Source organism: Pygocentrus nattereri, chromosome 18, assembly GCF_015220715.1.
Source record: "Pygocentrus nattereri isolate fPygNat1 chromosome 18, fPygNat1.pri, whole genome shotgun sequence".
Classification (NCBI taxonomy): Eukaryota; Metazoa; Chordata; class Actinopteri; order Characiformes; family Serrasalmidae; genus Pygocentrus; species Pygocentrus nattereri.
Window position 1 is genome coordinate 27877771 of NC_051228.1, and position 22776 is coordinate 27900546.

The following is a 22776-nucleotide window of genomic DNA, read 5'->3' on the forward strand; positions in this document are numbered from 1 at the left end:
ACTTCCCCCTTAAGGCGAACCATCTTGGCTTTTCTATGAATGTTTCTACATGTGCTGGATGGATTCTGTCAAACATGCTGAATGAACACAAAGCCTACCAGCTGGGCTCCTCTGAAAGCTTAAATGACGTCACTTCGTGCGATCAAGCATGCATAATTTTTATGGCTGAACAAGTGAGTGAAAGGACACGGAGCAACAGTTCAACCAAAGACTTTGCTTAAAATGTATGCACATCAACATATTCTGTGTTCATGTGAAACGAGATGCAAATACTTTTAATGTTTTTACTGCAGTAAAGTTAGTTTGATATGTATTATTTTCCTGGGAAAAACTGACTTACTACCCAGATAAATGTGCTTAAGACAGTCACACAGTACTGTACAAATATAAAAACATACCTTTTTCACTTGCAATGTTTTTTGTCATACATTGTATACATAATGAACTCATCACTTACTGTTGTGTTGGACCTTTAAATCTGTCACCTGAGAAAAGGAACTAATTCACTTCTGATTTTAAGACTTTAAGCCACTTTTAGTCTGTTATCATATACCTGCTTGTGCTGTGCATAATTCTGCAGTCAGTGATTATAAGTGGGACATTACAAATAGAGATTGAGTAGTTGTGTTCTGTGGGTAGAGCAGGGACAGATCACTGGGGTGGCAAAAAGTGGCTGCCTCCACCTTCTCTGTAGTGCTGACTGTCACTTTGGACTTGGATTTTACACACATGGATTTATTCAGTGATTAATTTTGTGCAGCAGAATCTAAATACATTTTTACATTTTTTGCTCAAAAGGTCAAGGGGTTGTATGGAACGCTAACTACATAAATCTGTACTAAACACACCCAAGTGCTTCCTAAAAATGCCACCCATGGTAAAACTTTCTAGATACTCCACATATACAATGGGTAGCAAAATGACTACTGGGCTTACAATCTGCAACCTACAATCTGTCCACTTCCCAGGTTCTCCTCAGAGAAATAGGAATCGAGTTTAAGAAGAAGAAAGAAAACACAATAAAGGCAACAAGATGTCTTTGGAAAAGAGTGAATTTATATGATTTAAGTTAGACAGAGAACTAAGTGCACTTAAAATGGGAAAATGTTAACAGTTATGTATAAACAATTATAAAAACATATGCAGGCACTTGAATGCAACATAACTGTTATGTTCATGTCTAGCTATTTAAGTTTGTGGCATTATTGTTAACACCAAACACTGATGAGGATTATACCATCAAAATGTTCTCAAATTATTCTGCAAATTACAGACTGTTATCTGTATTAATCCTTTCAGTCTACTATTACAGTCATTTGATGCTATCAGTTAAAGTCAATGTGGAATTCAATCTTTGCATAGCACCAAACTAATCAATAATATTCATGATCTGAAACAAAAAACTGATAAAAATATGGCTTTTATACTCCACAACAAATGTCTGACAGAACTGCCAGTAGACTTTACTGTTCATACAAACAACAAAACACTGACAAATGTATTAACATATAAATTTAATAGAAGATACCATTTGTAACATTTTCATAGCTTTATTCTTTTCTTTTTTAAAAAAATGATATGTTTTTTCTCTATGAATTGTTTCATCGCAAAGTTAATCATTGCACCCATGGTCCAATGGTAGCCATCACAACCTACACATTCCAACCAACCACGCCACGTCGTCTTTGGAAACGTTTCAAACACTGTTTAAAAAATGTCCTCCCTCTGCTCACTGTTGCTGTACCCCTCACTTTGGTCAATCCAGGGAACCTGTATGTATCTCTGTAAAAACCCTAAGTCTTGGTTAGTGGATGCACTTAACCCAGACACCATAAACCTCTTCACATCTAGTCAATCAACTCACAAAAAATACTATTGTTCAACAACCAAAGGTCAGCTGAGGCAGGTGAAAGGAGTACTGAAAATTAAAACAAGTGTAGCTGCAGTAAGGACCCATGCATTCTAGATATGTCAAACTAAATCTATCGAATCTACCACTAACTTAATCACAATGCTCTATTAAAAGCGCAGTTACTTGCATACACTGTGCAAAAGAGGAAAAAAGCCAAAATGACCAAAAAAAAAACAAAACAAAAAAACAGGTGGCACGGTGAATGCTCATAAAAGGGACAAATAAACAAAGAAATAAACAACTTAAAATAGACATCCTGATATATTGTTTAATTTTTACCCATTGCATCTCTTTAATTTTTAGCCCCAATGTTGCTCCTGCAAGCCTGCTAGCCGGTGATTGTAGCGAAACTCTTGAATAGAAGAAGTGCTCAGGCCCAGGAGCCCTGAGTGGTTGGCTCGTGTGTGTGTGTGCTCGCTGTGTACGTGTATAAGCATGGGGGGGTCCAGAGCCACCCTTACTGCTCCTGGCCGTCCTCCCTCAGCTCTGAGGGCAGGAACTTGTACTGCTGCTGTCGGATCTGGGCCAGCTTCCTCCTAGCTTCCTCCAACTCTCTCTCCTTCCTCAGCATCTCTTCCTGAGCAGCAATGATCTGCACAAATACCAAAACAGCAAAGTTAGCATACCCTAATGCACACAGCGCTAGTAAAAAAAAATGAGCATAATAATGGAAGCAAGTTAAAGACAAGTTATGCGATGCTGAAAGAGGAGGAGTGCTTGCTTATTCATTCATAAAGCTACCGCGCTGTAAATCTCTGATCCGATAATGATTCAATTACGATTCTTTAGGAGATGATTCAGTTCATCATTAAATCTCAAATCTCACCACTATATGATCTGATTATTTTGATATGCTGAACTATCTGTACAATATATATTAAGCACATACTGGACACAAGGACATACAGTTATATGCAAAAGTTTGGACACCCCAGTGAACTTGCATCTTCTGTTAATTTTATAAGTGAAAATAAGTTAATAAACAATTCTTTTTTTTAAAAACATATTGGAAAAGTTAATAGTTCCCCCCCAGTATATTAAATTCAGCAAATAAAAAGGAATTATAGACTAAAATGTACAGAAGCGTGTTCTCTGTAGAGAACTTTATTTTTATTTTTTAAATAAACAAAGCATGTAATTTAACCAGGCATGTCCAAATCTTTGCATACAACTGTACTGATACAGTAGTGGAATATAAACTACAAAAATAAAATTTTATAAATGTGCATTTTATTTTGGTCAAAAATAAAATGGCCTACTGAATATTACTAATTAAAATAAATCTTTCTGTTACAAAACCAAAGCAGTTTGTCTCTAATCTCTAATCATTTATACATATGCAAGAACAGGGTATGCTATATGTTTGATGTGGAAATGTCCAAGTGTTCTAAGTAGGAATGCACAATGATATCAGAATCACATCAGTACTAGCAGATAAATGTTTTTAAAAAAAAAAAAGTTAACAGATATTTAACAGATCACAAACTGATATTTGATCACATCTTTATTGTACTCCAAAAGAGCAAAACATTAAGCTGACTCTGGCCTGCAGGTCCTGAACTGTATAAATTTTACTGCATATGGAATAATGGCTTTGGCCATCAATTCCCATTTTAGCGTATCCTTAGCTCTAATGCAAATAGAGATTTTGAGGTGCTATAAAAATGATATAGTATTACTAATAGTGACATCCCTCAGAAAGGCTGGTGGTCTGACTGAGTGATGTGCTGGTAAAAAATCATTAGCTCCTTACCTGAGCGATGCCACCCACCATCCTGCTCTTCACCATCACGGCCTGGTCATCCTGGGCTTCGAAAGCAGCCTTCTGCGCGGCCTTCACCAGGTTATCTGAAGCTTTCTTCACAGCGTTGCCAGCAGCCTAAATTAACAACACACAGCGAGAATGTCTCAGAGACCTAAACCCTTCAAAAAGTGTGAGGCACCTTAGAAATTCACTAATAGTCCCCTCCTAGAGCCAAGAAAACTAACTGTCCATGTTCCTTCTGTAGGACTGAGATAACGTTTCAGTTAAAACAGCTCTACTGAGTATCACCATGTCCTAAAGATTGTTCTGACAATCTCCATTTGGCTTATGTAGGCTTATGATGATGTAGACTGTTTATGATTTAGGAAACTGTTATCACTGTTGCCAGTTACAAGGCTGGCTGGTTACAAGGGCTATTACTATCGATTATATTGGTACTTCAGTAATGTGCTGATTATTAAGTAATGAAAGTTTATAGAGAAGTATTTTACAAACTAATAAGCCTTTCAAGGTTTAAACAATATTGAAAAAAGTTGAATAAGATATTTTAAAAGATTTTTAAAAACAGCTTAATTATATTTTTGTGAAAAATATATGTGCGTCTATTAGATTCTTTGACCAGGTAAATTTGAAAGGGTTTTATTTTATTTTTTTCTAGTTTAATTAATCAATCAATCATTTGCTATTAAACAGGAGCCAATGCTGAACATATACTTTAAATAAGACCAGTAAGCATGCTACCTGAAAGCAGACATGTTCTAGCTTCAAAAAAAAAAAAAAAAAAAAAAAAGTTCTCCTTCATAGCATTCATACCAACCGCATGTCAGACAATAGGCAGTTTAGTCCAGGACCGAATCTGCATATAAAAGTGTAAAGTGAGTAAGAGAGGAATGCAGGCTTCCTGAAGAGTTCATAGTGAACCATAACACTGCTTCTGTGAGGACTCTAGAGATGGCTTTAAAAGGCAATGCAGACAGTGAGAAGTTTGCTTATGATTCACTCGAAACAAAACACACATCTCAGTGACTCCTCTGGCAGCCCTTCCTCAAACATTTTTTTTCTTGTTTTGCCTTTTGAGGCAGCGAGGGAAGAGAGAAGGTATCTTGCTTTTAAAAGAGATTCAAAGCTCAGCCTACTTGCCTGTTAGAGCTATAGATTTATGCCTTCTCAGCGAATGCCAGTGTTAGACTGGCTATGACATGAGCCATTACCTATATTCTGGCTAAAAACAATTCACCTCACACAGATTACCACCCTACCTTTAGGGGTCTGGGTTTGGGTGAATGGTAAATTATTCAAAATTTGGTACCACTCTTGGTAGCACTCTCATCAGCCAGAGGCCAAAATGATCAGAAAATGTCAAAGAAACTCTGATACTGAGCAGACCTAGTGTGCCACACGTAGAGACTTGCTTCTGGGCTAATTTTTTTTTTTCAGTTCATTTTAGGTCTGGAACAGCTTGTGTATAATCTTTCTCTCAACCAGATATTTATCCCTATAGTTCGTATTTAGATTAGCTCTGCCAAGGATGACGAACTGTTAATAAAACAAGATGTGGGTCAACTCGCAAAGGTTGACAAGAATACTTACTCAGACACTTTTCTCACTAATTCTTTATATTCACAAGAGGTTTTGAAGTTTAAAGTCTGTGGTCTCTCAAACAGAATACTGAGATTTATTTAGCCTAAAATCTTTCTTGTACATGGTAAAATCATGTCCTCTCAAACACCATCCTATCCTCTACATCTTTAAAGACAAGGCTACTCATACAAAAAGACCTCAGTGCACACAGGTCTGTATAAGAGAGTCTCCTTAGGTAACTGATCTGTATTCTGTAATTACACCTTCAATTTAAGACCAAGTCTCGTCATACTAGAGGCATGACTACCCCTGTGCTACTTCCCTTCTAACAGTACATTAGTAAAACTCCAGGGTGGCTGTGTTTCCAGTAACAGTCCTGGTGTAAAGAGCTACCCAAATGAAGAAATCTGCAATCCACATATGAGTGGCAAGAGCCTGATGCAGCTGCTTCCACAGAACCTGAGGAGCTAATTCTGCTGATGGGATTAATCCTGAGATGTCACAGAACTCTTCTGAGCTTCTATATGCTCCAAAGTGGCTGAATCTTAGAGGTATGAGACTATTTGCAGAATCCTAATGAGCTTGCTAATGATACAAGTGGTGATGGAACCAGAAAAGGCTAATGGCTAGCTGAAAGTTGGAGACAAACTCTTATTCTCTATGGAGAATAACTCTTATTTTATTTTATTTTATTATTATCCTTATTTTGTTGTAAATAGTCTAGAGATTTAGCTTTTATTTTTATTATTTATAATGTTGATAGTGTTTATACTGTTTCCTGTTTCTACTACTGAGTGCCTTACTCCTGTTACTCTGCTGCTGCTGTAATACTGTGAATTTCCCCGCTGTGGGACTAATAAAGGATTATCTTATCTTATCTTATCTTAAATAAAGGCTCATTTGTGCTGCTACACTTATAAGTACTTTGGTACAAAGGCTGCATGGGTATTTTCACAATCTCTGCTGTTAAAAGACACAAGATACCTAAAATATCAAGTAACATTATTCCAAGCTCTATCCAACACCTAACCCTACAGAAGTGCTGCTCTACTGTGATGAATGACACCCAAAAAGACTTACACCCATAGTTGCAGGATAAGAATAATTGGGTCTAAATATAGAATGGCCCAAGCCAAGGTGGACAGCTGCACCTAGAGGGGAATGCCATGTAACCCTAAAAACTAGGAGACCTAGGCCTATTCCTGTCGCCTGACACATCTCCGGCACCCCAACTGAAGACAAAAGGCCATCAGTCAACAAAACGCCTCTGTGATCAAAAGTTTTAATGCAATCGCATGACACATGGGGGAGGAAATGATAACAGAGAATAAAAAGGGGGAGATATGGAGGGAGAGAGAGAGAGGGAGAGAGAGGGAGAGAGAGGGAGAGAAAGAGAGAAAGAGAGAAAGAGAGAAAGAGAGAGAGAGAGAGAGAGAGAGAGAGAGAGAGAGAGAGAGAGAGAGAGAGAGAGAAAAATGCATTATACAAAGTTCAAATAGTCCCTACGATTAAGATACTTAAGCCTTCCCTTAGTGTTCCACTACTACAGAAGAGACAACACTGCTTCTCTATTTCCACACAGATAATGTTGCTAACAATGAACAAAAGCAGATGGCTACAGTCAGCTATACTTTCATCTAAAGAACAAAAAACATTCTGATGCTTCAAAAAAGTTTGCCATGGTAATATAAACACAAACAGCATGGTGAAGCAGTGTAGATGGACTTAGGAAGAGATGAGAGTTTTCTAAAAGGAATGCAGTCACTTTTTACTGCTTACAGAAGACATGTCCAGAAAAGGCTACAGTCTTTCTAAATGGAAAGTATTCGAACAGCTCTACATGGCAAAAACCCTCGCATAAGGTCTAACAGAGCACACAGTGGAAGAGATCTCTTCATAAAGTGATGAAAGGATTACTTTTCCATTTATAAAATCCATACCATAACTCATCCATCTCCCTCTCTGAAACTGACCTGCAATCTCTTCATGGTTTGCGAGTCCTGGTCAGCCTTGACCTTGCAGGCCACAAGGAGCTGGGCAGTAGAAGCAGCCACTTGCTTGGCTGAGGAGATGAGTTTCTCCTCACTAGCATGACCCTGTACTGCCGAGTTAGCTGCTTCGCACAAGTTATTGGTGGCGGCTGCTACCATACGGGCCTGAAACACAGAATGAACATACACATACAAACATACACATACAAACATTTACAAACATACACATAATAAATTATAATATACGTATTACATAGGTTGAGTACCTGCCTATAATCAACAAAGCACAATGGATTTCACATATTGTACCTGATTGCTGGCTGTAAAGCATAAGAGCCCATTTTTGAATGGCCAGTGCAGAAAAACAGACCTCATCTCTGAAGTGACTTTTAGAAATAAACCACTGTGAGGCTGACCAGGCTAATTCCAGTTTCTAATTATGCACAGATGTTTGTATTTGTTGCAAAGAGCTTTCAAGCAATACCTGCTAGCTCTAAGACTGATGGTCTTAAATGGTAGGCTAAGTGTAGCTAAGCCTGAACAGAACTCACCGCTGAAATGAGACCCTGAGACCACTGTCCGTCATCCACTGCATTTGCTGGGATGGCGCCGACCTGAGCACAGGGAAGGACAAACAGACTTGTAACCATTTTTTTTCCAACTTTAATTCTATCAAAACATTTTGCTCTTATAAAACCATGGTTTACACAATTGAAACATACCTCTGTAACTGGTACAGTGGTTCAAATCAAGTTTTGGGAAAATATTTATTATTATTTATTTATTAAATTACATTTCAAAAATCATTAACACATAATCCATAAGTATTTGAAAGAAAAAACAAAATTAGAGACTAACCAAAACTTGGTTTATTTATTAGCAGCCATAGGTGATAGTTAACAGTGCTAAATATAAGCACCATGACATAAGGCCAGTTACACCAAAGCTTGATTTTACACCGCAGCTTTTTTTTTTGGTATCTGGTAAGAACTGTTAACAATGTAAACATAAGTTTAAACTTTCAATATAATGCTACATTCAATTATTACTTTTGAGATACACAATTATAGGTACATAACTGATTATGGGCTACTAAAGATGATACAAATGAAGGATAAAAAGAACAAGTTTGCATGGGAAAATGCAAGAAAAATATTGTGGTAAGCAGTGGACTAAAGAGAAGCTCCTGCTCACCTTGCCCTGAGCCACCAACTCTCTCTGTGCAGCAGATGCAGCCTTCACCAGTGCACTGGTGGCTGCAGCGATGGACTTGGCTGCCTCCAAAATCTGCTCCTCAAAGTTTAGGCTCTCATCAGCCTCCTGTTTAAATGAAGAAAGAATATGTTAATTTCTGTCTAATTTATTTTCAGTATAATGGGTGAAACAGCACAATGGAAGCTGGATTTGGTTCTGAGGTTGTCTGGAATGAGAGTGATGTATTGCATGCGGCAAATCACATGTCAGATGACACTCAAAAAAATTAATTTCAGGATTTCTGGGTTACCTTCCGTCCCAGTGCAAACTGTGTGAAGCAAACAAGAATATGTGGATACGTTGATTCCCAGTAAACTGTGGTCAGTCATTCAAAAAGCATCAACAATTTCAAGAGAAAAGTCCTTGTTAATCTGCCATGTCAGTAATCAAGTCATCTATTGCTTTTGATCAACCTGAGCTTTTTAAAAAAGCCTAAGAATAAAACTGGACTATGCACAACTTTTTAAACATTTCAAATTACTTTACTGAAAACAGATAAAGTATGCAGACATTAAAATGTATTTTTATATAAGAATTATAACAAGAAGAGGATACGAAATATAGGAATATGTGGCAAAAAATGTAATAATTAAAAAAGGCCTGTACAGAACTGTGCAAAAGTTATATACATTTCTGTACAGGGGGGAATTACATGTAAAAATCGATTAATTTGGCAGCAAGTGTTTAAGTTTTCAGGAAAAACAACTACAAAAAATAAATAAATAAATAAAAACGATCATGTGATGGCCTGGGGACAGTGAGGACGCTAACTAGCTCACAAAATATCATGAACATTTTCTAAAATAAAGTTTTTACTATGTTCATGTTTATTTGCATTTAATCTAATTACAGGGGAAAACACTCTTATTGCCCAGATAAATGGTTTTAACCAACAGGTGCAAGATCCAACCAACTTGCTTAAAACCTCTGCACAGTACTGTAAATATATTAGAGGCTATTATTCTGCAAACTATGCAAAAATGCTTTTTTTCTTTAAAACTGAGAAATCCAGCTTTTGTGGCGGCCCTACAAAATACGTACTAACATATGTATTATTAACATATATGTACTATTAATACAAACTAAAGCTGATGAGACAAGCACAACAGGGATCTCCCCCTGTAAGGACACTCTTACAGATAGTAACCCTGTCTGAGACTAAACCCACTAGCAGAGGCTAGATCAGTTAAGCCTGTAGCAGGTGGCTGGGGAGTGGGGAGACAGGGGTACAGGCAGTGGAAAAAGCCCTCTCACCTTGGGCTTGGCTCGTGGCTTTAGCTGCTCCAGTTTCTTGGCAGCAGCTTCGATGGCGGCTGCTGCACCCAACAGCTCGTTCTCGGCGATGACAGTAGGGTCCTCGGGATCCACCCACTCGGTGCCTACCAGACAAATATAAACAAAACTAAAATTAGGGAAAAAAAAAAAGCTTGAAACAGTTAACTAGATGGGGTTTAGTTTAGCATGAGTTTATAAACTAGTAAACTCTCCTGGCCTTAATGGCCTAATGTATCCCATGTTTGATATTTTACATTACTGGATCAAATTACTATGGGTAATTATTCAAATTTATACAAACCTTTTTTATTTTTCCTACAAATGTTACCATTTCAAGATTATGAGGTTTTCACTTACAAGAGAAATGTGGTGTTTCAATACAGGAATAGATTTTAAGCAGCAGATGGACTGAATGGAAGTACAGACATTTGATTTTTCCCTTTTCATGTCCTTTTGATGGTTTCGCTGAACGTTAGATTAGTTAGTATTACATATATCTGCCCACTGATTGTCAGCAGGCTTGCTCAAACTCTGTATTCTCTGTCTCACTGTATGTGACGTCTTTTAAAAGGTCTTTTTTGCCTTTTCTATTTTTTCATAGTTTTCCTATGAACATGGGCTTAGAGTTTAAAATTGGTTTAGTGTGTAGGGAGAAATGATAACAATGAAGCACTCTGTCCCAAAGATAGATCTCCTTCAGGAAAAGGATCTGTCAGGTCCCATTCCCAGTCAATCAGCCAGGTCTGACAAACGCTTGCTCACACACTCCATTACCCTTGAATAGTTCTACCCTGCACCACCTGTTAAATTCAGACATGAGGGTCTTATCACCCTGAGAGCTGTGGTTCTGCTTTCTGTAAGGAGAATATGGTTGATCATATGAACTCCAGGCAGGATCTGTTTAGAGTACAGGACTGCGAGAGTGCTGGATATCAGGATTACAGATTCTCTGTGGAACAGCAATGTATTTATCCCTCAGGGTATACCTAGATTGTTACCCACCCTTTTTTTTCTTTAAACATATACTGAATGTGTTTAAAATAGTTTCAATAAGTGTTAGTCAGACAATGACAACATGTAACATGCTGGAAGAGGTGTGACCGATGCAATGGGCAATATAAGCAGTAAGACTGGGTCTGCAATAAGTTTGAATGGCTGTGTCTGTTGTTGTTACAGCACCTTTCATGGCCTCAGCTGCTTGGATGAGCTCAGTGACAGAACCTGCCACCCGCTTGGAGAAGCTTGCCAGCTGCTGCTTCAGGTCGTGAGTGGGCTTTTGGATAATCTGCAAAGAAACAGAGACGCAGTGAGTTTATCCTTAGTGCTCTGTACAAGTACAGGATAAAAGACAATACAGTGCAGCAGGGTGTTTAAAAAAAACAAAAAACAAAAACAATGCATCATGATGCATTCATCAGAAAGTGTCGATTCAACTGCATCGATTTCAACTGCATCAGAATGCTATAATTGTTCATAATCAATTATAATAATGCCCTTAAGTATGTGCTCATTTTTGGCCAAAATAAAATTCTCAGGGTATTATCAAAATTAAAAAAGGCTGGATGTAATTTTTTTTGGTGTGCATTTTACTTTTCCTCTATTTGCCTTTGTGTTTGTGTATTTTATATTAATTCATGTATAATCCAATTAAATTTAATGCTGGTGAAATTTGAGAGTTCATGATGCATTGGATCGCTTCCTAAAGAATTATTATCAAATCTAATTGAGATTTACAATTCTACAGTGCAGCTACATTTTTGAGCATACTGAAAACATGCTACGGTAACAGTGCTGACATTACTAAAACTGTGAGTTACAAATCATTTAGCAATAGAGGCAAAATATGTGCAACTTTCCAAATACCCATTTGACAAAACTTCCATTCCATGGACAAGAAAATAATGTATGTAAACACTGTTACTTCAAGTCACTTAATGTACTATTAACTCCCATTCCATGCTGATATGCAGTCCATATCTGGAAACTAAGCTTCAAAATGATCAGAAGTATTTTGTGATGTTATGCTGAAGTTATAGGGAGCGTTTCAGTCTGGACTGTTTTTTTTGAATGATGCAACCATTTAGAACAGAGATCATTTGGATGTGTCAGTCTTAAAGCTGCAGTAACAAAAACATTGCTTTATTCTAAGGCATAAAAAGGGTGGACAATTGTTAGGCAAGACCATTTTTTGGTAAATGAAACCACACAAATGGCCTAAGTGGACCTCAGGGAAAAAAAAATGTAGGCATGTAACGTATTCAGATGAGTTCATGACACATTGCTGTTTTACAAATGCTTCACTAGGTTTGTGTTTGTGTGTCCTTAGAGTGTCCTTCAGAGTTGCTGGTGAGACTATAACAGGTGTTTGTCATTAATTTGGTGGCTCTGGGGGCTGGCAGACATACCACTGCCAGGCCATTCAAATAGAGTACTAAGAAAAGCCCCTGCCCCAGCAACGCAGACACAAAACGCAGACAACACACTAAGGACACACACCCACATACTTGCAAATCAAATAGTTATCAACCTATATATATATATATATATATATATATATATATATATATATATATATATATATATATATATATATATATATATATATATATATATATAAATATAAAAGATGTTCCTACAGTTTGAAAACAGAAATACCATCACGTGCAGACAATGCATTTTAGGAGCAAAAGTATATTTGAGCAAAATACTGACTGACGACTACATTTCAAATGTCACATTAAGACACGGCATTAACATATACCACTTAAAAATTAACCTGTTAATATTTTTAGCTATTAATATTATTTAATAAAATAATTTTTTTAGATGTTTTTGGTATTTGTGTTTTGAGAGCTCCAAAAACATGAGATAAATGTAATTCTAGAGCCATACATTTCAAAATCAAAATTTCTAAGGAGCCAAACATCCAAGTAAACGGTTAATTTATTATTAATACTTCCAAGTGTACAACCAATCCGCAATCAACATTGTGCATTACATGAACTACATCCATAACCTCATTACAGTTTCGGGCTGTATTTAGTATTTGCTTCCTTTGCCCATTCACTAATGTTCATTAGAATTTGATTAAAAAAAAAAAAGATCCTAGTCAGAGCAGTTACTGTATGATTCCTTTCAGGCATAACATTGTAACCTCATCAATAATACACAAACATTGGTAGCACAGCCCTTAGTTGAAAAGACTATCCATTGTCTTAAAATAACAATGCTCTAGCCACATTATTCAGCCATGTGTGAGTGGGTAAGAATATCTCTTGGGGTCAAAAGGCTGTTAATCTTTTTGGACACACACACACACAATGTGGGTACACACTCGTGCAGGTCAATCAACTCTTACTCACCGGCTACCATAGTGAACAGAGTAAAGCATACACGCGCACAGACATACAATCGTCAGAAGAAAGGAGAAAGGAGGAGGAGTCAGGAGCATCATTGTAGTTTATGTGATAATTTGCCACACATTGTCACATTGTGCCACTACATATTCTATCCAGAATCAAGACAATAAGGTAATCTAGACAGAAAAATGCATTCACGGAGTGTGCATTTCTACAATTTACTCGTCCCTTTCATATATGCGCCTATAATATGGGAAGGGATTTAGTGTGAATAGCATTTTACCTGCACAAGCTGCAGCTAGAACAATACCCAAGAAATTATTTTGAGGCCTCATGTGTGAACAGAAGACATAACCAGGAAATTCCAAGATGTCTAGATTACAGCCTACAAGAACTGATGTCTGTAATGCTTTTTCTTAGTTTAAGTTCTTGAGTTCAACATGATTGTATTTTGCAGAAAAAATCTACCCTGTGTGAAGACATAGCAGCAAGACAACTGAAGACAACCACAAGTGATATTTATAGCACAGTTAATGAGTAAGAAAATCAAATATCCCCTGACCTGACAAGGAAAGACATTTCTAAATCACTGCAACATTGAAATCTATTCATAACATAAAATGACTAGTGCTGCACAATATGAACAAATACTGTAACAAACAAATAAATAAATATCACAAATTATCCCAAGGGACTAATTTGTATATTCTGCAATACCAGTATTGCATTATTTCAATAACTGAGAATAAATTACTAAAATAATATATTGTGAAGTCCTAAATCATGTCTAATGCTGTAACCACAGACCTCTAAGCTAAGAGCAGGTCAGTGTGGGGCAAGCAAGAGGCTGACACAGGGGGTAGCTATTGCCTTTTACTGCCCCACTGAAATAACAAGCAGCTCAAGGTCAAATGACACCCAAAGTATTTCATACAGGGTTTACCCTTAATGACACCTCTGGGGGTCTTGAGGAGTTTGTGTATGTATGTGTGTTCCAGAGGACCTCCCTAATTGTTGAAGTACTAAACATGCTGGTTGATCGGAGGCACCATTTCAAACTTACCACAAGCACATGCTCCAGGAGGCCCAGATAGCCATTGGCACACTCTGTTCCAAAGCGCAGAGCACGAGTCCGAACCTCGTTGCTCACCTCAGGGTGGTAGGCTGCTTGCTGCAGAGAGTGAGGAAAAAATAACGAGAGACAGAGAAAATGGGGGAGAGAGAGAGAGAGTGAGAGACATAGAGATAGATAGATAGATAGATAGATAGATAGATAGATAGATAGATAGATAGATAGATAGATAGATAGAGAGAGATGTGAAAGAGACAGAAAATGTATACGAAAAGGAAAGACAAAAAGAGACAAGAGCAAACGTGTGAGACAAAAAAAGAGAGAGAGGGACAGAGAGTGAGGGAAAAAAATGAGGGAGAGAAGGTTTAAAAAAAAGACAGAAACAGAAAAAAGATCAAAATGCATATGATATATATATTTAAAGAAATAAATATATAAAAAGAGGCAGAGAAAGTGAGCGGGAGAGAAAAAGATAGACTCATGGGGGGAAAAAAAAAAAAAGTAATAAAAAACTTTGAGAGCTGTGGCCACTTTATCATTGCAGGGCACATGAAAGGCCTGTGTGACTTGTGTTACCTTGCAGGAGTGCAGCATGTCAGCAATGGCTCTTCTGCTCAGGTTGGCTGTCGCAATCACGTCCTCCTGCCGACAAGAGTTGCCAGCAGCCACAGCCTTCGCTGTGGCCAGTGTGATGCCTTTGGTCATGCGGATAAACTCCTCAGGGGTGGCTGTCTTTGGAGGAGGATCTGGACTGCTGAACACCTGAGAAAGAACATCAGAGTCTCTGGCATTTAACCTCACAGAAGCACTAGAAACTAACAAATGTCCTGTAACAATTCACTGTTAATTCTTGGCCAATAACAGCAAACAAGAATACATAATCGCATGTAAACATATTTGCTAAGCCATGTTAAACTAAGCCTATTTCGTTCTCCATCATTTCTTTTTTCCAGTATGGGCAATTACTACCTGTGATATCGTTGTCGATATCCGATCAACTTGTCAAGCCATAGATGTTTACATAATTATATGTTGAAGTTGCTCATCACTTTCATTTGCTATAGGTCTGTAGTCCACTTCAGAGAAGGTTGTATTTGTTTGACGTGTTCACATATTCCCAAAAACCAACTGGTCTGAAACCACTTGAAATGCTGAAGTGGGCCAAGTGAGAAAGCACCCTAAAAGCATGGCAGAAGTGTGCTAAAATAGACCATTTTTACATGCGCAATTTCAATTTAACAATTACTGATGCCTCAACTAATCAAGGACAATCTTATCTATTAAGTTATCAAGTTAGTAAGTGTAGAAGGTGAAGTCCTCACAGCCAGCTCCTGTTTAATGTGCTCGATGGTGGCCTCCAGCGCCCGTGTGCCTTTAGTGGCCTCGTCCTCCACCGCCTTCACGGTCTTCAGCAGGGATGTCACATTCGTAACCATTACCTAAAGACAACCATTGCAACAGTTTAGTATGACTTCTTGCTGCACAGCCTTAAATAATGCACTTATTTTATAAAATGCATAGATTGTGTAGAAGCATAGTGTGTTATTGCACATGCTAGACTGCTTATTGCACTATTTTGCTTTTTTTTTGCGTTTGACTTGTCTAATATCAGACATTTTAATTTAGTGCTCAGGTTCCACACACCATGACATCTTTCCTGTCTTCCCAAGTCATAGTGACCATGTCTGCAATTCTCTCCGCTCAGCTCGTTTTACCATGCCATTTCCCATTAGCACGAGGTACAGAACGGCCAAGAGGGGTACAGAGACTGTGTATATGTGTGTAGCTGTATGGAGATGGGAGCAGGTGGATTAGGCTTGAATTACCCCTCTTGGCTGTTGACAAACATCTCAGTATCCAATGTGCTGATAAATGACCATTACATTCAAAAGCAAAAATGCGATGGACTGAAAAAGGAAACTGGAAATCATACACGCTTCTGTGATCTATGATCGCTTACACACACACTTTGAGGTGACAAAACACAAGTAAACAAAATATAAACAGTATCTTTTTACATTCTATGTTCAACTTGGTCTTCACTACTAGAATATGCTGATGACAGGTGTGTGGCTGTCTATCAGTTTGACTTATAACAAAAAAATATGATAGCAATGTCAGTCGTGGATGACAGCCTGCCCTTTTTTCTTTTATGGATGAAATGTAAAGAGAGACGTCAGTATCAAATGTAATTATGTCAACTAATTTTAACATGCTGTGAGAACGCCATCATAAGTCATTTCCTGCTGCAGATGCATCCAGGAATACAGACTATTGTGTTTCTTACACAGACAGACTCCTAAAGCAAAAGTGCAATAACCAAACTCCTCCTTACTAAAGAAAAATTTTCCAGTATTTTTCCAGGACTTATAGAATGTCATATTACATCTACAGATACCTTTATGATTGAAGTCAACAATAAACCATCATCAACCCCCTTTCTGACTGTACAACACATACAGACACTCCGCACACCATTCCCAAACCAGTGGAACATATCACAACTTCTAGGGAAGTCTTAGAAATGAACTATACAGACTTACAGTTTATTTAGAGACCACTGGCCATGTGTGTTCATGTGTGTTCATTTATAACAAAAAATGCACAGCTATGTTCAAAATATTTAATCCAGTCCCTCACCACAAAGTATAAGCCAAAACCAAATTCTTAAATTTGCCACAATTCCAATATTGCTAGTTTCTTGGCCATGCTTCTTTGACAAATGAGCTTAAACTATATTCTGGACATTTAGGCCATGGAAGCACTGTTGGCTAATACATAATAATTTCAGTCAAAACGATTTTAAAACTTTGAAGTGCAGTTGTGCTTCTCATAATAAACATAGTCAAATCTTGCAGAGGGAAATGCTCTGGTAAATTGTTAATTTGCTAGAAATAAATGTACCTAGTTTGAATGCTCAGTACGATATATTGGATCCAGAGGTTCACTGTAACCACAGCATAACATTTTTAGTACTTACCAACCAACCAACCAACCAACCAACCAACCAATAAATAAATAAATAAAGTGGGAAATGTAGAGTGGAACTGTTGGATGTTGGATCAGCTTCCTTTCTCTAAAAACTCAGTGGTGATTATAATGGGAATGATGGGAAAAGGAAAAATCAGAAAAATCTGGAAAACTGCTTTTCCACAAATGCCCTACCTTGGCTGAATTCTTGAGCTGCAGCATGGCAGGATCATCATGAGGTTTGCCTGCAGCTGCCTTCGTGGCTCTGATGAGGTCACCCAGAGCTTTGGCCACATCTTTGACTGCATTGATCAGGACAACCTGAGCAGAGAGCACAGACCTGTCAGTGTGAAGGGACAGGGAGTGGAAAGACCAATACTGGCATCTAGTGTCGACAACAAACCCCCTTTGATGTGTGCACTGATACAGAAAAAGAGCGGTTTTATCTAAAGAATTGTTGCAATACACATAGCAGGTAGAATAATAAGCACTACACACACACACACACACACACACACATATATATGAAACAACAAATAAGCAAACAAAAAAAGACATTTTAAAACTTAAAAAAAAAAAACTTTTAAAAGTGATCAGCATTCATTTTTGTGATTAACTGAATGCGCGTGTGGTTGAAAGCCTTAATGCCAGCTACAAATTATATGCTCAAAGTTCAAATTTGATTGCATGTGATATAATTAGAAATTGTAGACTAAAATAATACATGGCTTGTATTTATTGTATATATATATATATATATATATATATATATACACATATATATAAAAATAGACACAGACTGAAGCTATGCCTGCGATATCTCTTATTACTTAAATCTAATTTCTTATAATTACTTCATTTTCACATACACTGACCTTCATGTTGTAAACTAGGGCCAGTTTGTAAGGGACTGGGCACCACACAGTGAGTGCAGTATGTGGATAATGATTAATACAGAAGCTGATGTACTGAAGAATAAACCTTTTCTGGGTTAGTGTTAAAAGGCAAAAGTGCAGCAATGAGAGTGAACTGTCTATGTCTAGGAACTATAGTGCCGAGCAAGATTCACATGGAAAAAAGAAAAACAATAATCAGACTAAACAACGACCGCAAATAATTTGTTTTAGCAGCTTTCAGAACAGAACTGCATCAGTGACCAGAAATATAAAGATAAAACGAGGAACAGCCACTTATTTTAATGGATATTTTTGCCTCAGGAACTAATACCTCTCCTCACTACAGTAAACAACTATTCCCATTTCTGCCGCTTTTCAATGAATGATTGAATGTTGCTGTGAGAACATGTGGAATTTATTGTGAAGAGCATCACACAGTCATCTTATTACATCCCTGTGCATTTTTAGGATGGATATGAACAAGAAGAAGTTTGTGAACCCTTTGGAATTATATGAATTCTGCAATAATTGCTTATAATATCTTCATCTTTGTTGGTTAATTAATAATGGCATTGCATTGCCATATATCTTTACTAAATAAATAACTCACAATATCAAAGTTGATTATAGAAAATGTGTGACCTCTAGAATAATGATCATCTTTAAAAGAGGGTAGTCAGGTGTCAATCAGTTCAGGTGTGTTTAATTGCCATGTTAAGCAGAGTATTGTACTTTGCATTCATTTACCTTTCTAGCCAAAATGGCTTGTAGGTGTGTGTCATTCATTTTGCAGTGTCACAAAAAGAAAACATTTAACAGAAAATTACACAAAAGCATAAACATAAAATCTGATTTTTCTGAATTTCTGTGTCTACCTTTTGCCTTTTGATTACAGTGTTTCAAAGAAATCTGCATGGATATATTTCCCTATTCACCAGTTCAGTTTCAGAAGCTGGTTGACATTTTGTTCTTCTCATGATTGAAGTAATTCCAAACACATTCACTGTGATATTAAGGTCTGGACTCTAGGGGAAACCAGACCAATGCTCTGAGAATACCTGCAGCTTCTTTCAGTGCTTAGAAAATTTCTTTTCTCAGAACAGCTTCTTGACCATTACTAATTATTTCAAACCAAAGGAATCAGTTCTCCTCTTACAGTAAAAAAGACAGAAAGGCCTGTGGGTTTTTATCTAAAGACTTAAATAGAATTGGTCAAACAGAAAATCTGCCTTTCACAACAGCCAATTCAGAGTCCTGACCTCAACCTCACTAAAATGCCTGTATGTGATGTGAAGCAAACCGTTCAACCAAGACATCTGGAAAAATATGCAAGAACTGAAATGATTAAACTTTTGTAGAAAGAAAAGAGCCAAATTAACTGATGTGTAAGATTAATCAGTAGCTACAGAAATCAGAATTTCCACTACTAATTACACGGCTACACAAAAAGAGTTCACATGGCTATCAGTGATCACGATTAACATTATTTTTTATTTAAACAAAGATATGGCTCTGTAAAAAGTTTAGGACGTAACTGTGTTGTGTTGTAAATACTGTAAACTGCACTTTATTTTCTTATTATGGCTTCAGTTATAACCAGCCTTTTGCTCACAACTGTATATCCACATCTCACTGGTGACGAACAGAGACAAATAGATGAAAACACACTTTTGTGAATTCATTTCCAGACACAAACAGTACCCACATCCTGACCAAGAGGAAAGCCACAGGAAGAATAGAGAGCCTTGTGTGCCAGGAGCAGAGAGGAGAGAAATAGAGAGGAGAGGGGGAAGAGAGGAAGAGAGGAGAGAGCGAGAGCGAGAGAGAGAGTGAGAGCAACTGAATGCAACAACACAGCATGCTGAGAGAATGATGTATTCTAGAGAAAACAGGCTTCTATGAATACTGTAGGGATGGCCAAGCTTATTTAAGTGACAGCATCATGAACAACACAACAAAGACATGAGCTTTATAGAGGGTGCAGAAAAGAACTGCTGCAAAGATGTGCCTCTGTAGACACAAAGTACAGAGCCAAAACAAACCATCAGCATGAAATAATGGCATATTTTAAAGGTTAGTGCACACAGCAAACCTATTAATGCAAACTAATAAAATACACTTAAAAACAAACAATGTAAGGAATCCCTTTTTTAGACCGGTACAAGGAAGACAACCATACCTGTGTCTCAGGGTCCTCGGAGCCCAGGCTGGCAGCCCCAAGCTTGACCACATCGGCCAGTTTGGTGATGGTGCTGACCGAGGACTGGGCTGCCTGGGCCAGTTTCTCCTGACTGGCTCCTGCTCCAGACACCAACAGCTTTGTGTCTTCCACAAGAACCTTAGCCGTCTTCAGGATGTTCTCTCTGGGAGGCAAGGACAAAAATATCAACAATTACATTAGGGCTGCAACTATTGATTATATCTGTGATTCAACTTATCAACTTTAATTTGGTCAACAGACTAATCTACTAAATCTTCTACACAGGCAAAGGCCACCATTAGTGGTTCTGTCAGTAATCTGTCTGCATGGTAACATGGATCTAGTGCATTACAAATCACTCTTTGCTGAACCACCTACTGGACCAGCCTATAAGAGTCAACGTTTCCTACTGAGTCACCAGCTGACCAACTCTCACTGGTGAAATGTGCATGCGCAAGCACTGCCTGAGACAAACAGCAGGTGGAGCTATATACATCATTAAAGGCTGCCTTCATACCTTCCCAATGCTACCAATATACAATAAACAAATAATCAAAGACAGCAGAAATGTATTCACTGAAACAAATGCTGGATCTTATGATAACGATTATCTAATAACGGGTAAAATAATAGCAGCAAATACTTTTTTCATGTTGTGTCTGACTGAACAAGCATCCTTATGTGGCTTGTAGCTATGTTGCAGTAGGTCTGTAACATGAAGGAACCTGTGGTCAGCGAAGGTCTCTGCATTTTCCCGATTCAGAGTGCCTGCTGTGGCGAACATGATGGTGGTATCGAGGTCAGCGATGATGCCAGCCACTGCACTGGCAGCTGTGATGCATGCTTGAGTGCCACGATTACCGGCCTGCAGCGCTGCCAACACATGAGACACCTGAGAGAGAGAGAGAGAGAGAGAGAGAGAGAGAGAGAGAGAGAGAGAGAGAGAGATGGATATTGTAATGAAGAGCCTACAGTTAAGACTTGATGAGACAAACAAGTCTTGTTATTTCAAGAATAGTGAAAAATCAATGAAGACAAACTTGTCCACTTACTTTCTCAGAGACTTTGCGGGCGCTGTCAATGAGTTCCTTCTTGGTGATGGAATCATTGGGACTGCACTGCAGTGCTCCCGCTTTAGTGACAAGCCCAGTACAGCTGTAGCCCAGCTCTGTTACCTGCTTCTTAATGTGGGAGCCGATCTGTAGAGGAAAGACACTGAAATAACTGCACATATAGACTATATAGAACATATAGACACACAAGTAGTCACATATGGCTACTCTAGATGCTTTAACACAGACATCAATATTTTGTAACAGTATCTAGTGATAGCAGTACAGACTAATCAGAGCCAGACAGTGCTGCAAAGTTACCTCATCGTTCTCGGCAGTGATGGCAGCACATTTGGCCTCCGAGGCCAGGTCTCCAAACTCAGTGGTCAGCTGACCAGCCAGGCCTCCCAGCTCATCAGGGTTGGTGTTTGATTTGGTAACCTGATATCAAAACTATGGTTTTTGATTTGGCTTTGCTTTGATTCAAACATAATATAACTAAATCACAATTAACTAATTTTAAAAATGATGTTCTACAGAATAATTATGTATGCGTAATAAATATTCTTATTAAGCATAAAGGGTAGTGTGGTCTTCATGTACTTGATCAACGCCTGCAAGGATCTGTATGGATCAATTCTTCAGGATCATAACAATTTACATATAGTAGTTAAGGAATAATGTATAGTAGTTACTGAATAATATGCTTTCAGACTAATCACTGAAAAATGAGCCTGTATTGTAAATGGTTAACAATAAAAAGGTAAATTAATTATCCACTTACATTTTTAAAACAATCAACTACTAATTTCCCACTTTTGAAGCAACTGAACATCACCACATACCATCTCCTGCACAGTTACTGCAATGGCTTTGGCTGTCTTCACCATGGTGGTCTGGTAATCCACAAAGCTTCCCTCAGGCTCCACTGCAGGGTCCTCCATCCTGTTGATGGCCTGGCTGATTGAGTTCACCATGCCACCCACAGCACCTGCTGCACTGGCTGCTTCGGCCAGTGTCCCAGCTAGGTCGTCCACTGCCTCCTTCATCATCTGAACAGCCTCCTCCAGAGCCTCCTGTGTGTGGGCAGCCTGTGTGCGTGAAGCACAAATGGAAGCAAAACTTTTAAGCATGGCATTTAGAACAAACATTTAGAACAAAACTTTTAATAACTGATCTGGAAGATTGAAAGAGAGGAGGGCTCTTATATTCTTAAAAAAAAAAAGGAAATGCATCACCTTTGGGTTGCCGCCAGCTTCTTTGGCTGTGTAGAGGATCTGCAAGGCTGACTCTGCCAGAGTCTTAGTTTGGTCCAGCACATTCATCTGCTGCTGACTATTTAAGATCTTGGACGCTGTGCCAATGGCTGCCATGATGAGTGGCTCGAAGTAGCTCGCCATCTGAGACACCTATAAGACCAAATGAGACCAGGAGAGACCTTTAACAAAT

At 38.1% G+C, this 22776-nt stretch overlaps 1 protein-coding gene across 4 annotated transcripts in view; it reads right to left on the bottom strand.

The window, feature by feature from the left end:
* Positions 1–1034: 1034 nt before the first annotated feature.
* The window catches only part of tln1 (talin 1), an 83187-nt gene continuing 61445 nt past the window's right edge, over positions 1035–22776 (bottom strand). For 2 of the 4 annotated variants that reach the window (XM_037546970.1, XM_037546971.1), the window contains 18 exons: positions 22566–22736; positions 22173–22418; positions 21649–21768; positions 21328–21474; positions 21001–21167; positions 20255–20438; positions 17375–17500; positions 15532–15648; positions 14786–14971; positions 14201–14308; positions 10958–11063; positions 9758–9882; positions 8754–8771; positions 8444–8569; positions 7801–7863; positions 7232–7414; positions 3666–3791; positions 1035–2504 (listed from right to left, as the gene is read on the bottom strand). In XM_037546970.1, coding sequence (XP_037402867.1) covers positions 2370–2504; positions 3666–3791; positions 7232–7414; positions 7801–7863; positions 8444–8569; positions 8754–8771; positions 9758–9882; positions 10958–11063; positions 14201–14308; positions 14786–14971; positions 15532–15648; positions 17375–17500; positions 20255–20438; positions 21001–21167; positions 21328–21474; positions 21649–21768; positions 22173–22418; positions 22566–22736 — 2454 coding nt within the window. In that variant the 3' untranslated portion in view covers positions 1035–2369. The remainder of the gene's footprint in view (positions 2505–3665; positions 3792–7231; positions 7415–7800; positions 7864–8443; positions 8570–8753; positions 8772–9757; positions 9883–10957; positions 11064–14200; positions 14309–14785; positions 14972–15531; positions 15649–17374; positions 17501–20254; positions 20439–21000; positions 21168–21327; positions 21475–21648; positions 21769–22172; positions 22419–22565; positions 22737–22776) is intronic. The other 2 variants (XM_017697308.2, XM_017697307.2) reach the window with 1 other exon arrangement.